The 17,900-nt window shown below is 33.5% G+C and overlaps 1 protein-coding gene across 1 annotated transcript in view; it reads right to left on the minus strand.

Annotated features, from left to right (window-relative positions):
* Nucleotides 1-1,682: 1,682 nt before the first annotated feature.
* Nucleotides 1,683-17,900, minus strand: part of LOC140753682 (MOXD1 homolog 1) — a 108,867-nt gene continuing 92,649 nt past the window's right edge. Inside the window, exons 4-14 of the mRNA XM_073088412.1 lie at nucleotides 13,041-13,190; nucleotides 9,085-9,243; nucleotides 8,490-8,802; nucleotides 7,510-7,611; nucleotides 6,085-6,248; nucleotides 5,431-5,547; nucleotides 4,821-4,967; nucleotides 4,110-4,264; nucleotides 3,576-3,676; nucleotides 2,769-2,935; nucleotides 1,683-2,157 (exon numbers count right to left, since the gene is read on the minus strand). Coding sequence (XP_072944513.1) covers nucleotides 1,978-2,157; nucleotides 2,769-2,935; nucleotides 3,576-3,676; nucleotides 4,110-4,264; nucleotides 4,821-4,967; nucleotides 5,431-5,547; nucleotides 6,085-6,248; nucleotides 7,510-7,611; nucleotides 8,490-8,802; nucleotides 9,085-9,243; nucleotides 13,041-13,190 — 1,755 coding nt within the window. The 3' untranslated portion in view covers nucleotides 1,683-1,977. The remainder of the gene's footprint in view (nucleotides 2,158-2,768; nucleotides 2,936-3,575; nucleotides 3,677-4,109; nucleotides 4,265-4,820; nucleotides 4,968-5,430; nucleotides 5,548-6,084; nucleotides 6,249-7,509; nucleotides 7,612-8,489; nucleotides 8,803-9,084; nucleotides 9,244-13,040; nucleotides 13,191-17,900) is intronic.

A 17,900-nucleotide genomic window follows, 5' to 3' on the forward strand; every position in this document is an offset into this window, starting at 1 on the left:
ATGGACACGGACCTTTAAATGTATTTACATTGTTTTTTGTTTACTTTAATAATTGCATCATTTAAACAAGATATGAAGATTACATACTTAAATTATATTATTTTAGTTGATAATACATATTGCAAATGATATGTATTTAATTCAAGATTTATAGTTTAAAGGCGTTTACATATGACAATAAAATGTCAGTATGCGTAATTTATATTACTGGCCAACATATTTTCAAAGTGTAAACATCGAAATTTAATTGAAACATAACCACAATTATAAGACAGTTTACGTAACGGTTGTTTACAAATACTGGAGGTTGAATTTCATATACTGTGGTACCAAATAGCTACGTATTATATGAATACGAATTCTGAACGAGCAATAATTTAATCGTGACGTTTCGATCAAGCAGACATAGCCAATACAAATTTGTAGTATCTATATTTTGTATTTGATGCTCAAAAACATGATGGTTGCATTATGTGCTTTAAAATTATTGTTGTATTGTATCAAAAAAGTAAAAAATAAGTGATCTGAACAATAGCAAAGGTTAAACAGTTATATTTTAGATATATTATAGTATCTGATTGGCTTCTGTACATTGATACATGTATAGATACGTATTTACATACATAAAATATAAAAATAAATAATTAAGAAAATACTCTAATAACCTACTGTGTCGGAGATAAATAGTTCTATTTTTATACTATTTTTATGAGAATTTTATTTCTTACACCATACTATTATTATGAATAGACTAAAATTATGTCTAGAATATAATGTGTAGAATTGTCTAAAATTATGTCAAAGGCAATCTCGAAAACTATTGGTAAACTTTAATAATTATTAGGTAGCTGCTTTATTTCTGATAAACGTAGGTTATGAGTGTTCTCACAGCAGTCGGTTGCAAGTATATTTGTTAAATACCAAAAATCTATTTTTTATTGAGCAATTCTATGGATCAATCAATCAAGAATTTCCATTGACTGTACGAGCAGGTTTTGTAAATAACGTTCTCCATACTTACAGATAGGAAAAAACAAACAATACTTTTATTTCATGAACATAAAATGAAGTGATTTGATACTTTTCCTCTACAGATATTAGTTTTAACACCCCGAGAAACTAAAACCAATGTTTCTTTTCAAAATCAAAAGATAAAGAATTATACCTACGTTGTTATTATATCTGTAGGTGTTTTGAAATGATTTATTAGAAACTGAATATATTATTCAACGATATTTTAACTTAAGAGTGACCAGACTCATAACTGCACGTAAGTAACTCTGAAGTAATAGAAAATACGAATAATATTACGTACTAATTTTCGTAAAAAAATATCAATATAAAGATATTCTGTCTTAAGACACTGGAATCCTTAACGATAAGAAATCCAAAAAAGGAATACAAAAATCAGTCCCTACCGAATTCTACAACAACATAAAATTAAAAAAAAACACTAATACCATACATTTGGTATCATTCATCACCTTAGGATATTACGAAAAATTCACAATCTAGTTGCATGAGCAAAAACTCATAAGTACGATAATCACAAAACATTCACACAAAAATAACTTTACATATGACGGCGTTGTATCGAAATACACGGCGTTCGCTTACGGCCATAACAGACTTGCTACTTTTAATATTGGCGACAGATTATTTAGCTTCTTTTTGACACTCTATCTAACATCAACGCAATCGCCAAAACAAAAATCACCCGCACAAAAGTAGCATGTCTGTTGCAACCCTTAATTACATTTATATTATTAAAATATAATATAATTATTTATTCATTACATTTGGCTCAAAAACAGTTTTACGTGATATACTTAGATATGACAAATTTGCATTGCCTTTGCAAAATACAATATTTAATACCAGCGGTAATTTCGAAATACGAATAACTTGAAGTAACAAAAATAACGATAAAAACAACATTAAATCATTGGCTCCGATGTATTTTTGATTGATTGAACCTTACCGAGCAATGAATATTGTGGTTAAAGTTAGAAGAGTTAGCCAACTTACAGTATTCGTTGTGGCGGCATTTGCTTTCGTTACGGAAGGTAGTATAACACTTTTGTAGTGACACGACTTCTCTGATGTGTCGTTGTTGGTTAGTTCTGTGTAGTTCGGGTAGTTCTGGATTTGGATCAGCTGTGGAGAAAATAAGAAAACATAAGATCATGGTTTAGTTATATCGAAGTACTGATTGATTGATTCATTCATTCATACCTGAATAATTTAAGTCAGGGCTTGCAATTATTTGCATCTTTATTCAGTCTTATAATTAAGAATGATATTTACTATGAATTTCAGTTTGTTACGTGAGCGGTCTGTTTTTCAACATTCACATAATTATGCGCCTTCAACTTTTAGTTTTTTTTTTAACACAAAAGATAGTTCTATAGCCTAATGCTTCTCATTGTGACAAGAGACCCGTGCATGCTCTGCTTTTTATAATATAGGAGCAGACGAGCATGCAGTCCACCTGATGGTAAGTGGCTACTGTCGCCCATGGACATTAGAATCTGTAATCAACCCCAGATAGGATTAGATATTCCTACCTGAGGTCGGCCACAGATGCGCCGCTACCCCTAAGGTCTAAGCTGGAACGCCTCGGAAAAGTCTGTCTCTGCACTGCTGTTATTAGGCAGAAATAGGTGTGGCGGTGGTGCTGCCGGAGTCGAACCACAAAAGGTTCTACCACCTTCAGAGTTCTCCACATGGTACTCCTATATCTAAAATTAATATAATTTTCCACTCACAGCGCCCCATCCATTATCCCGTTTCTTACAGAAGGTCATATGCCAGCCTGAGTATAGTGTCTTCTCGATCTGTCCGGTGAGCAGCGGCTCTGACCACGCCATATCGTTCAAGTGCGCCATGAACGTCTTGTTACGGAACTCTGGTGGATCCTTGATAACTAGACCCTCTGGAAATAATAATAAAACATATTTTGTTAATAAAAAAAAAAACAATTATTGTTCACTTTGTTATTTTATTTGATTATGTTAAATTTTACTAATAGGTTTTTAAGTGCAATGTAAATATGTACTAACAAAATATGAACTATGTCTGAATTAAATGGAAATAAAATAAATATTTTTTTTCGAAATAAATAAAATGGGCTTTATTAGTACAGTTTTATGGTTTTCAAAGTCAATTTGCAGTTTGAGGGTTGTCAAAATTAGAATGGCTAAAAATGTTGTCAATATGCAGCGAGGCGTTTACATATAAGGTTTTAGGCCAGCCAATGTTACATTATCAAAACATGTTCTTATTCAGTCAAAAAATTATTAAGTTCACGTTTAAAGATTACCTGAGTGACTAAATGTAATTAATATTAGATACCTGAGTGAATAAATATAATTAATATTCAGCGATTGATTCATTTAAAATAGTTTCAGGGGTAACCTATATCTGTAAGTCTGGAAAATCCTAATAAAAATATTCATAAATAATAAATGGATGCTAAGTTTTATATGTAGGTACAATTTAACTTTAAAGACTAGGAATGTAAATCTATTTGTTTTATACGTCAGGGTAAATTACATTATTTTAAATTCACTTACTCATCAAGCCCACACCCTGGTCATCGCCTTGCAGAATCGCTTCATCTGCGCTGTTCTGTTTGATATCAAACTCGAGTTGAGGAGGCAGACCGTCTAGGTTTCTGTAATCAAATTCAAGACATATAAAATAACACACGTAATGTTTAAAATAAATATTATGTACACGGAATAATAAAATGATAGTCACACCCAAATGAATGTTAACATTTGTCGCTAGGGGCGCTGTACGCAATGACGACAGCAAAAATGATAGCTTTAAAGAACTTGTTAATATTTTTTTCTAATATTGATTTATAAGTTAATCTAAAGAAAAACATAATGTGTATATAACCATTGACAATACTCGTACATCTTTTAGACTACGGTATTGTTTCTGTCACATTAAAATAACTTAAAATGTATGTAGTCAGTCGAAGTTTTAGAAACCGAATAATTAAACAACAGTTACCTTAAACTTAGACCAAAAATCCAACTTGATTTAGATAGATAAATGATTGATTTAGATAAAAAAAACTCATGAAAAATGAAACATACCCTGATGATAAGAATATTTTCTCCACATCCATCATACTCAAGCCATAAAACTCCTTGACACCGAATGTTTGGAAGAATTCCACGACCGGCGTCATCGAGTAGCAACCGGCGAGCTCCGTTCGAGGGTAATATAGTATGAAGGAGAGGCACATTTCCTGAAAATAAATAAAAATAGCTATTACATTTTTAATACTTTTCAAAGGAATAATTACAATAAAATTTTTAGAAAACAATTAAACAATATTTAAACTAAAACTATTAAAATTAACACTAAAATTTTATAAATAAGCTAAATGAGCCAAATCACTGTCCCGAGGAAGTGTACCCAAGATAGGTACTAAAACAGCATTACCTCGCTGAATTGACTATGATTAATCATAGCAGTGACAGAAGGAAATACACTGTGAAAATTTTAACTGTGGTACTTATTGCGGTTTCATAGATAAAGCGAATACGGTATAAAATAGCAGTTTGCTACAGGCTGCTTTATTCGACACTTCCTCAGGAGTGGCAATGCAGATCGGCTTTCGTAGTTAGTTGAATCTGTGTTATCTTTTATAAGAAGTTTACATATGTCTATATCAACTTGATTGCAGATGTCCAATAAAATAACCAATATATTAACGTATTAATTTAGTAACTTACTTAATACGAAATGAATGATTTTACCAACTAAATACCTATACATATAGTTATAGTAATTATTCTTACCTGTGATGCAGAATATCCTCCCAAAATCGGTTTATCACGTGCGGTAGTATCATAAGTACATTCGGTAATCAAAGTGTCGCCTCTTAAGAACTTTCTGCCGCCGGGAACAATCCGAGATTGTTGGTAACGTGCGTCGTATGAATTCTCCTACGAAGTTAAAATAACATTAAAGTACATAAATGTAATAAGCGCCATCTATTGTACACTCTGTAAACTGTTTAGAACTTTGTAAAAACTAACGAAGGGAACTTACGTCCTCATGTTAACAATGTAATTATTAAAAACTGCCAACAGATGGCGTTATACTCCATAAATAAGTTACCACATCTATCAACAGATGGCGTTAATATTACAAAACATTCAAATCCTATTCCTGCCTTATAACTATAAATTCTGTGGCAAGGGAGACATACTTTTCCGAGGCGTTACAGCTTAGTCCTCAGGGGTAGCACCGCATCTGTGGCCAACCTCAGGTAGGAATATCTAATCCTATCTGGGGTTGATTACAGTAGTCCATGGGCGGCAGTAGCCACTTACCATCAGGTGGACTGCATACTCGTCTGCTACTCCTATACTGTAAAAAAAAATGATTATTGCAAACGATATTTACCTCTGAAATTCTTGGCAATTCCTGCGTGCCTCGGATATGTTTAAGAGAAATCTTCTTAGCGGTGCCGTGTGCGTGAAGTAACACTGAAACTATATTGATACCTTCTTCTGGCATTGTCTGAAAAAGAATAATAAATATGAATAAAATATTATGGTGTTTGTATTTCCTATGTAAATTGGATTATCTGTATATATATAACATTTATACAAACAAAATAACTTCGTCTTATGACAAGGAAAACAACGGTTTGACATTCGGTAGTGGGAAGCCCATATTGGAATTCAAATCTTATTTTCAAATTTAAATTATTGACTACATCCTGCTGAAGAAAAACATTGTGAAAAATACGGCTAAGATACATATTTTCAACAAAGTTCTATATTATATTTATTAAATCTACCTAAAACTTAGCCAATGTGGCATACTATTAATTAAAAATGTTACTTACAGACTTATTTTCCTATTGATTGTGGTTATCAATTACTTATATGTAAGTGCCATAGATTTAGAACACCTTAATCGGTATAATATTCAATTTTTGGTGCGCTTTGACTATTTTATGTAAATCATATATATTGTAGCATAAAAATTGACTAAATAAAGTATAGGGATAAAAATTATAGGAAAAAAGTAGTGATGAGAACTAAAACTCACATTATTAGTACATTCCTGGCTGCATATCCCCACTGTTCTGTAATTCTTCTGCTTAGGCGGTATCATGTGAAGCGCTGATATACCAACACCGGCTCCTAACAACGCAGCATCATGAGCCCGAAGCGCTGGCGTGTAGTGGATCCTGATACCTGAGCTGTCGAGTACTGAAAAAACGAATTTCTACTTATAGAGATGTTTAATTTATAGAGATTTCTATTTATAGATTTAAGAACTACACAACTTCTATTTATACTTTCATAAGAAATCTTTATTATTTACTTATTATTAATAATTTAATTTTATCAGCTAAATGTTTTCTGTTTTTGAAACTAATACTGAAAACTTTTACTTCCAATACTATCCACGGGAGCGCTGTATTAGCCAAAAAGGCAAACGCTCACAGTTTTTGAGCCAACGAAAAAACTCACACACAGATATTTTGAGCAAATAAACGTATGTATGTAGTTGAACTAAAAAACTGAAATATTGACTTAAAATTAATATAGTAGTTTAAATATACCTACGTATTTGTACCTGTACATGTGACTTAATTTATTTAATTTTCATATAATTTTACTGATTACAAACTAATTAAAAATGAGTTAATTGTAATTTTATGTATGTATCAATGTCGTGATAATATTAATCTAAAATCTAATGAAATAATTAAACAATAAATTAACTAACAGTTATTATTTTAGTGAGTGAATTACGGTTAAACTTTTATCGTTACTGTAATAATTAAATTTCCCAGCATATTTTGCTTAAGACGATCCAATTTATTTTAATTTATTCTATGACCCCCGTAGTTTTAATGAACCAAGTAATAAACTAACGGGGTTTCACGGGCCAGGAGGTCTACTCTGTATGTACGAAAACCGAAGAATGTTTAAAAGCTTTTGGTACTTGTACTTCGATACATAAACAGAAGTAAGTACCTATTAGATGGGCTTTACACATGATACGAATGGACTATATTAGTAAAAAGAAATCTTTGAATTTTTGAATGTGTAATCTAAGTGTAAGCGTTAAGGCTGTCTGAAAAAGAATGTGACAGAGTCATCAGGTCGAAATGTGATGTATTTCTATGCTATATATTTCTTTTCGGAGGGATCCGAATCTTCATTGGTGGGATGGACGGGACCTTTTTATAAGATTAAAGTTGAAAAAGAGCTTACAGTCCACCTAGTAAGTTGTTGCTGCCACCAATTAACATTTAGGTACAACCAAATCCATACAGAACAGATTCTCACTGAAGCCTATCAGATACGTTGCAACTCTTTAGACCTAAGACTATCGCCTCATACATTAATACATATATAAGTTAGCCGGTATCCACATTCTTCCATAACGCTCCGCCACAGAACTGCATAACGCTAGAAATAGTGGTTCTACCTTCCAAATAGGTGTGTTAATTAAACTTACCTTCATGTAACGCTTGATTATCGTAATGAACTTCGAGCATGTAGAAGGACACCCCGCCCCTCTCACCCAGCGGAATGCCGACGTTCTCAGGAAGAAATTCACCTACAAAACACAAACTATATTAAACATCAGTGATAGCTTAGTGGTTAAGAAACTCGGTCTCGATCGAGGGGGCCGAGGTTCAAATCCCAGGCTCCTCTGATTTTTCAAAGTTATGAGCGTATTAGAAATTCATTATCACTTGCTTAAAACGCAACGAAGTGAAGGAAAACATCGTGAGGAAACACCTGAGTTTTAAAAAAAATCTTAACGGTATGTGAAGTCTACCAATACGCACTTGGCCAGCACAGTGGACTATGGCCTAATCCTTCTTGCTCTGAGAGGAGACCCGTGCCCAGCAGTGGGACAATAATGGGTTGATGATGATGATATTAAACATTCATTTTGTCAACTAAACCTTATGTAAGAGAGATAGAGTTTGTAAACCTACTGTTTTACAGAAAATTACAAGTGCGTTTAATTAACTTGTTTCAGACTTGATGAAGAGACTTTATTAAGACATTATAAAAATAATGGAATTAAAGTTAACGAAGTTAATTAATGCAAACTTGAACTTGCTGTTCTTTCAAAACAGAAGATAAGAAATTAAAAATAAATGAAGTCAATTAATGGGAATTTAACTTCAATTAGATGATTTTTTTATTTTAAATATAAGTGGAGCGATAGACAATTAAAAAACTTTCCAACAAAAGTTATTAAAAATTCAATTTACTGTTCATTTAAATTTTATAATGAGGAATAAAGATATTTAGGCTTTAGTCCTACAACAGAAGCGTTGCTATTATATTAATCAATCTATCAGTTCTGCCCACTAAAAATCTAAATTTGTCAATTTCTGCCTAGCAGTTAAATTTCAATATTTGGGATCGGTTATTAATAACAGGCTTAACTTGAAATGTCTGAATGTATCTCGAACTTACCTTTGGAACCCATAGCCCAAGCGGCTATTGGAGTGACACAAGTGACCAGTTCTCCAGGTCTACTCGGCCCGAAGAACCCTGGTCCTTCCGCCCACTCGTTCCACTGCCTCTTATCATGATCCTCCACACACTCATACAACACCATATGATGAACTGGTGATAGGGAATTCTTCTCGAGAACTGGTCTTCCGTCCCTGATTGGTCTGCTGTCGATTAAAGGCTCGTATCCAACTATGTGGTGCTTCTTCGGGAGTTCAGGGGCTTTGAACACTTTACACCAGAAGAGCGTCGCCATGACATGTGGTATTGTTAGCTGGAAGGAAAATTTGTCATGTTTTGCAAATTCTGACATCAGAAACTGTACTTAAACTGTAAGCTAATGTAAGGTATTCTTCACCTTGTTATACTAACGTCACCGTGTGTTTAGTCAATATATTTATTTTTATCGTTGCAAAATTCACGACCCTGCTAACATCATAATATAACTTGTTTTTAACTTTTACTGAAATAAAATAAAATACTGCAGCTCTTATACCGTTTTACTGATACGTTATTCATAAGTGTAAATTTTATTAATTTTGTCACGTCTACTTACATTCATTATCCTAACATCCCAGTACTTAAGAGGAATGCTGTCAGGCTTGGACATCGGCTGCAACAGGCGAAGTGGTCGGGAGCCACTCTTCACGTGCTTAGGCAGCTCCCCATCAGAACCATCAGGTCCCAATGACCAGAGAACTTGTGTGGTGTCTTCCTGGAAAGATAACATAACTTTAACAAACAAGTAGGTAGTTTAAGAGGAAATAGTGAAAGAGCTAACTCTGGATGTAGTGATATATGAAAATTTTGACAAATATTGATACTCATTATAATATCGAAAAAAATGTAATATCGACATCAAAAATGGTGCATTAATAGGCCATAGGTCTATTTCTTATAATAGTAATAGGTCTATTTCTAGACCAGCGAAAAAAAACGGCATCAAATTAATAGTCATTGAACTTTGATATGAAAATTTCGATATTGTCGATGATCGACGTTTTCAAGACATCAATATTTAAAAAAAATTCTTCCTTCGCTCTATGTACGTTCTAAGTTTTGTTAATTTACGTATAGAAAAAATACATAAAAGCCTTTTATTTGTTTTGTTCACGAGACCCAATTCACAAAGAATCCTTGTGAGCTATGAGTATTATTATAAAACACAGACCCAAATTCATACATTACGGTATACTTTTCCGTTTCACCTGAAAAAGTTAAGTTAAATATTACATTGTAACTCAAACCGTAGTACCCACGTGCTCATAAGAAATTCGGAAATTTATTCATTCCCCTTTCCTTACCCCGAGGGAGGTACCCAAATGAAACTTTTACTTGTATATGTTCAGAATTACCCTGGCACGGGATAAAGGCTCTTGATATGTTTATGTTTTATCGCTTCCGGTAGGCTGTTTTCGAACTTTTTGTATTTTCGTAACTATAAGCATTATGGAAGGGGAAGTATATAGGTATATAACATTATTTACTTGTAATTTTCAAAATATATAATGAAGTTTTTCAAGTTAGGTTCTTTACTGTAAAATAAAATGAAGCTTTAAAGTTCAACTTTGGAGACTCACTACATAATAACTAGATCAATTTTTGTCAACGAATTCTGAATTCAGATTTTCTTAAATAATTATGATTACTATAAGATTTAAATTGTACTGAAGTTTATTTATTGATTTAAAATAGTATGTCCTTACATATTATATTAGGTACATCGTGTAAGAGTTACAGAAATATACTCGACCCATTAGTTAAAACAGTATATGACTACCCGAGAGCACCTAAAGACTAGCTAGATACACTACAAAACTCGTGTCCCAAGCCTTAAACATTTTAACCCTAACATTTTATAAAACAATCCTAATGCTAAACATATCTACAGATTCTAATATTACTATTGTAGTTATACATAAATATAGAATCATAGAATCTAGAACCATAGAATTTCTGCGTACATCATTTCACATTAATCTCGCCAAAACATCTCACGATCAAGTGTACGGCCTGCCTTAGTATTATTGCGTTTAATGTCCCTACATTATGTCGAAGGTCTATCATGAAATAAGGCATATCTCTCATCGAACGGGTATAACAAAACAGGATATGAAATAAAGGCGGAAGCATTACAGAGTATCTACCAACGGATATGAAAAATGGGATAGAGAAATAAATTATTTATTACTAATTCTTTTGAGGGACGGAACATGTTGAATCGCATTGCTGCTTTATCAACATCATCATCAACCCGTTACTGTCCCACTGCTGGGCACGGGTCTCCTCTCAGAATGAGAAGGATTAGGCCATTGTCTACCGCGTTGGCAAAGTGCGTATTGGTAGACTTCACATACCTTTGCGATTTTTTTTTATAAATCCCTCAGGTATGCAGGTTTCCTCACGATGTTTCCTTCACTGTTTAGCAATTGATAATTAATTACTAATACGCACGGATTTGAACCTCGGACCCCTCGATCGAGAGGCCGAGTTTCTTAACACTAGGCTATCACTGCTATGTATTGCAGCTTAAATTTTTATAAATGTCTCATATTTTAAGTGAGCGATATTTTAACCAATTGACTTCAAGATTAATATGATTTAACTTAAATTATAAATTCACACCGTATGTAGGAATGTATGTTTCAATATTTGGCAAGGCTTACAGTTCAAGCTGCTTGGTATATTATACCATTATGAAATGTTGTTGGATTGGCCATATGAAATAATTGGCCAAGTGCAAGTCGAACTCGCATACGGAGGGTTCCGTACCACCAACATGTTCATTTTGTTTTATTTTTAGTATTTGTTATAATAGAAGCTTCTGAAATAAATACGTTGTGGAATTTTAACTGTCTACCTAATACAGTTCATTAGACAAAACGAAAAGCGTCGAGAAATAGCTGTTTCTTGTATGGCGACCCACATTTATTTTAAATTTTTATTTTTTTATTTTTAGTATTTGTTGTTATAGCGGCACCTTTATTACATATGCTGTAAAAAAATCAAGTACCTATCTATTACGGTTCAGGAGATACAGACCTGTGACAGACGGACAGACTGCGGAGTCTTAGTAATAGGGTTCCATTTTTACCCCCTGGGTACATAACCCTAAAAATGGTCTAAATTAAAATAAATTACTTCCCGTTAATTACTTTTAAAGAATTGTTTTTTTGTTTATGAAATAATTTCGTCTTCAAACGCTTCCGTGTAAATTTAGTCACTCCAAGATATGTTTGTTTCTGCTACTCGTCTGCTACATACATGAATACAAGCTATATATATCGTCGAAGGTCCAGACGGATCGCAATTCGCAATCCCTGGTATCTATCCACGCCACATACTTGCGATGTTATGCGCCCCGTTGAACAAGGGTTGCCAACGATCACGTTTATGTGTAGTAATTATTTAAGTTTACGTACATAGTGCAAGTGAGTATTGAAGAGCTCGAACATACAAGTAATTATGTAAGTTAAACTTGTTATTGTTATGTAAATAATATTTCAAACCAAAAATAAACTCAGCAAATAATAGAATTTGTTCAATAACAGCATAGATATTTAGGAATCGACTTTTATGTAATTTCCAAATAAAACATTAATTCGGGCACTATTTCCATTCCACACGAGAGCTACAGTCGATTAAAGTTTTGGTACTCCAGAATTTTCTCATGAATTATTACTATACTAAGATAAGGGTGTGCCCTTCGAACCAGATTACAAACGCTATTATATAGTGGATTGCAGCAAAGATATCAGAATATCAGCACAAATATCAGAATATTTGCTTTTACTCAATTGGTAGTAACATATGATAGATTACAAGGGGAATTACATGCACCTATCGAGAATATTTTAGACGCAGTACGCATTCGCAGCTGTCATATGCCAGAATTTATGAATGGTAGTGTTGAAGCACTCTGACCACAAAGTGTTCTAAGCAACTCCTTCCAGTCTATATAGACACTAGAGTTACCAACCCTATTTCACACCGCGTCTTCCCAATGCATCTTCTGCTACGTTTACACAATCGGCGAAAAAGACAAATACTAAAGATCCTATAGCATTATTCGACTTGCATTCCGATTCACTTTAAATGTAAGGTTTTCTTTACCTTGTACTTCTGTAAGTGGTCACGGCATATCTCAGTCGGACACTTAATAATTGGTCTTCTGTTTGTGTAGTTCAAAAATTAATATTTTTTGAAATTACAGGCAGTAAATATGCGGAAATGTCCATCTTTCCTTTACATGATTAAAGGCTACGATGATGCTAGCTTCAGAACTCTGCGTCATCAGTCATAAATCTATATGAGCGTACCTACTTACTTAAAGGTAACAACTCATCTGTGGTCTCGCATCGCAACCTCTCAAAACCTATGCGAGGACAAACTAGTCCACGAGATCCCATCAATAAAAAGACCGTGTACCTTGCAGAAATGAAGACTGAAGCTGCTAACTAAGAAAACTTACTAAGCGGACTAGACTAAAAAATAAATTAAGTAATTACTCACACCAATGACAAAGTCCTGTCTGTCGCACGTATCCAGCTGTCTCCTGAACTCAACGGTGGTGTGCGTGTCATTCTGGTATCCTGATATTAGCTCGTAATTTTGGACGTCGTCTGCCACCGCCCGGTCGTCGAACTCCAGCCCGTGGCAATCCTGGAAATAAACTTAGTTTTAAATTCAAGCCGCGTTAAGAATGTTTTTAAAGTTTAACGAGGGTTCGGTGAAAGATGAGTTTGATTGCACCGATGCTCGCTTTGTAATAAAACTTGATGAGATTTAAATTTTAATCATGTAAAACTGAGCTGAAGGAGCGTGATGGAATATTGGCCAGGTATCCTCGCATTTGTGAAGAGACATATGTACCTAGCAGTGAATCAATAAAATATTTCAACATGCATTATTATTGCATGCATTATTGCATTGTATACATGTACAGGTGTTAATTGAACTTATTTTATACACGATTGCGAATGTTTTTCGATATGAAGTATGTATGTATGTATATCTCATTCTTCTGCGGCCTATGCGACGGATTTAATACATGAGGTCTCGTAGGATTTGCTTAAATTATGGCACAGTAACTACATATATGAAGTGACAGCTACATAGTCTAGATATATTTTTAAGCAGTGTAGTTTTTGTTATTAACGTAATTCGCCTTTAATTATACTAAATCTCCCATTACTACATTTAAGGCACCTACAGTCCTACACGATACACCATTTATCCTGGCGGCTTTTTGTGAACAAGAAATAAGGAAGATTAAGGCCATGTAGATCGTTAGATTGGATACAAAGCGTTTAATCCATCCGTCTCAAATCGTCTGTCACGTGTGAGCGAGACAACAGATCACGAGACGTGTATGTTTTTTGTCAAACATGTGTAGGTGTTCTGTTATAGAAATGTCTTCTGACAGTTATTTCCGATGGGAATATCCGATTTGTGCTACCGAGGATTTATCGCAGGGACTTCTAAATTTTTATGTCCGTATTAGGTATTATTACTTGTTTTAAAGGTGATAGGAAACATTATGTAGAAACGTACGAGTTCAAATAGGTACTTGTGTTCGTCATAAAAGCTCTCATAGACGTGTGAGATAAACGAACCCAAACCAGATATTATTATTATAAGACCAGATATTGAGGAAAACAGTATTTCTCTAGTAGGCAAAAAAATCAATTAAAAATTAATTTTATTAATAACGGGCATAGAAGTGAGATTCCAAAAACGGACGGCTAGTATATTGCATACCTGCTCTTGTTTTTCTCATTCCCTCATTCTTTTCCATTTGGGCTTTGAGTAAAATTATTTTTAATTACAAAATTATATTTAACTTTTTATAATATACCGACATCAAAAGAACTATAAAGTGATCAACATGAATTAATTCGTATTAAGCATTCTATTAATTTTCGATTGGTCTTAAGAGCTGTTAAGCTTTTAATGGGTTCATTTTATATTGTGGTGTCGTATAAATTTAATGTTGGTAATATATAGGTTATTTCTTTGGTTTACAGTAAGTAAATCACTATAAATTACATTTAGTGTCGTTAATTTCAGTGGTTGTAAACATTGTTAGTTGATCATGTAAGGTGGCTCTGACGTCACGATGTACGTATATGTTTTATTTTCGGACCATTTTTTTACATAAATGTAATTCCTGATATACCTATGTGATTCCTAATTTTCTGTGATGAATAATTTTCCGCTCCCAATGTTTTTGAATTCAATATATTTTTATATTCACGAAATAGTAGATGGGCCGATTATATTTCTCTTTATGGATATAAGGATATAAGTTAATCCATTCCAATATAATATCAAATAGCGGATTAACCAAACCGTCTTCAAACAAAACTACAATATTACGTCATAGTATAGCAATTTAACACAAGCAAACCAACTAAGGGTAACCTAAGGCGCTTTGAAGCTTCAAACGCCTCACTTTGGCTGCATATTAAATAAGTTTGACAATTTTGAACGCTTCGCCCTGTTATTAATAAAGTATTCGTGTAATAGAATTTGGGAGTTGTTAAATGTTTGCCAGCGGTGGCGATAACAGTGAAGTTAATGGCTGATTCTTCCAATACATAAATATCATAAGAATCTTACCAGATTTAACGAAATGATTAATTGTAAAGTTATGTTCATTACGATTGCAACATAATAATATGACACTTGCTTATATAATAAATAGGTAAACAGTGTTACCAGACTTTTTGACTATCTTAATTGCCCAATTATGTAAGACATTACACAGTTATGTATGTAAAATAATATAAGACCTTGTACCTTTAGTAATATTAATAAGTACACATTTTCTCGGTATCTACCTTCTTTAGTATTTATCTTAAAGGTGGTGGAATCCGTATTGTGCGAGTTCAACTTGGATTTGGTAATCGTTTTAGATTAAAATTGTATTGAAAAAATACGTTCAAAATCCTTTACTAGACAAATATTTCAGAAACCCATTCTCCCTAACCATTCCAAAATAAATTTCTCCACACATCAGCTGTTCAATAGAATCGTCTATGCATGACAGAGACAGAGAAGAAAGGGACAGCTGGTATTTAACTGCTCCAGCCTTTAATAGACCGGCAGATGGTACAGAGGTGTGCAATAAAGATAAATAATAATATTGGTATTTTTTTCGCCGGCAGATGTCGCGAGCACGTGCCGCATATGTGGAGACACCTGGCGACGTAATGATAGAGGGTTTCGTTTACCAAATGTCATTGTCCTTTCTTAGACTACATCCTTTGTTGAAACCAGTTGCAGGCTTGGAATGCGAATAAAAGGTGCTACAATCGACGCGTAATGCAATTAAGATAAGTATTTCGATTTTATACAACTGATGTCTCTGTTGGGCCATTTACGACAAAAATGCAGTATTAATCACTGTTTTGTTACTGGGGATAAGTTTTGTCGTAGGATGAAAAAGGGTTTGGGATATAGTCTACCACGCTGTTTTTGACGTAGTGGGACTCCTATGTGAGATAATAGTACACCTCACACATCTTTGAAAACCTTTTTTTACAAATTTCAACCAGTTTAAGAAGTGTGTTTATTTATTTAACTCTATTGTATTTAAACTCTAAAAAGTAGTGAACAATACTTTTTCCATGATGAGATGTCCAAATTCTAATTATTATACAATTAATTATTAACAGACAACAAACATTTCTTTATTCTTTTCAACTTTCCGAAATTCAATATTAACACAAGTACATACAAAGAAAAACGCTTAATATAGTTTAAATTTTAAAAATCCCATACAAGTTCATAAACCAGCTTAAATCAATTAAAGTAAATCGTTCTTCAAGTAAGAATAAATTGACTCAAGATGTCGCTAAATAAAAGCACATTAGCCGTTTTAATCGGCTTAAAATTCCGCGCTATGACACAAAAATTTGCATATCAAGATTACAACAGTGACATTACAGCCTCGCTTTAATGTTACTTAAAAATAATCCATTTAATTTAAATGATACAAGTGACATTGAACTTGGTCAGTGACTTTTAATTTAATGCCTTTTACAAGGAGTAAATAAAGCTGAATATAATTTTGATATTCTAGTCAGTAGATTAGTACTTGATTATACATAAAGTCAATGCAGTATATCAGATATCAGCATAATAGAAATTGTCTGGGGATAAGAAAATATTCAAATAAGAACCTCGTTTAATTTTATCGAACTAGGACTTGAACATAAAATTAAAATTCCATCTTCAAGCACACACAAGATAGAAGAAAACAATATTTCTATTACTACAGAAAATATAGAAGACGGGGAATGGTTTTAATTATAAAAATAAACAGTGTAATTTCAGAAAGCAATTTATAATTGAGAATATATTAAAATAACCTAACCAATGACGTAATAAACGTAATCAGCAATCTAGATCCCATAAATCTAGTGAATCAATTATAACTCGACTCAGACTCGAACAGGTACGGAGGAAGTGTAGACACGAAGCAGTTGAAAACGGGTCTTGCGAGTTAAAATCACAACAATTAAACTCAGGATGTGATATAAAGAGGTTTTAGTGAGTCGTGGGAATCGCGGACGGAATTGTAAGATGCGGACAGGGCTGACAGGATCACTGGCAGACAGGATCAGAAAAAAATAATACTACCAAAGATACGTGAGAAATTATTAAGCGATCTCAGGATGAGCGGAGTGCGGATTTTTTTGATGATTTTATAAGCGAAATTAATTTGTTAGTATTCAACAAGCACGTAGTAGGAAAATACTAGGAACTGGAAAAAACATTTCTACGTTGGTAATATCTATTCTAAATTTGTTACGCGGCTAGGGCATCGCTAAATGGTATTAAAGGGTCTCTACAATATTATATACTGTAGATTTTAGACAAACAACTACAACTACAAGAAACGTTTGAAAGATTCTTCAAAACCTTAGATAAAATGATCTTGAATACAAGTCGAGAAGTTTACAGCATATATCAAGTCGTGTCTACCAAGTTTTCCTATCATCAACATAGAACATTATCAAGTTCTTTTTCGTTTTTGGATCAAACACTTGTACATAATACAATATGTATATATAAACTGGCAACAGTGATATCCTAGTGGTTAATAAACTCCGCCTCTCGATTGAGGGGTTCGAGGTTCAAAACCCAGGCGCGAACCAGTGATTTTTCAAATTGATGTGCGTATTAGAAATAAATTATCACTTGTCAAAACGGTGAAGGAAAACATCATGAGGAAACCTGCATACCTGAGAGATTTATAAAAAAAAACTCAAAGGTATGTGAAGTCTACCAATACGCACTTGGCCAGCGCGGTGGACTATGGCCTAATCCTTCTCATTCTGAGAGGAGACCCGTGCCCAGCAGTGG

Source organism: Epargyreus clarus, unplaced genomic scaffold (genome assembly GCF_041222505.1).
Source record: "Epargyreus clarus isolate Ecla_fem2 unplaced genomic scaffold, WU_Ecla_fem_2.2 ptg000027l, whole genome shotgun sequence".
Classification (NCBI taxonomy): domain Eukaryota; kingdom Metazoa; phylum Arthropoda; class Insecta; order Lepidoptera; family Hesperiidae; genus Epargyreus; species Epargyreus clarus.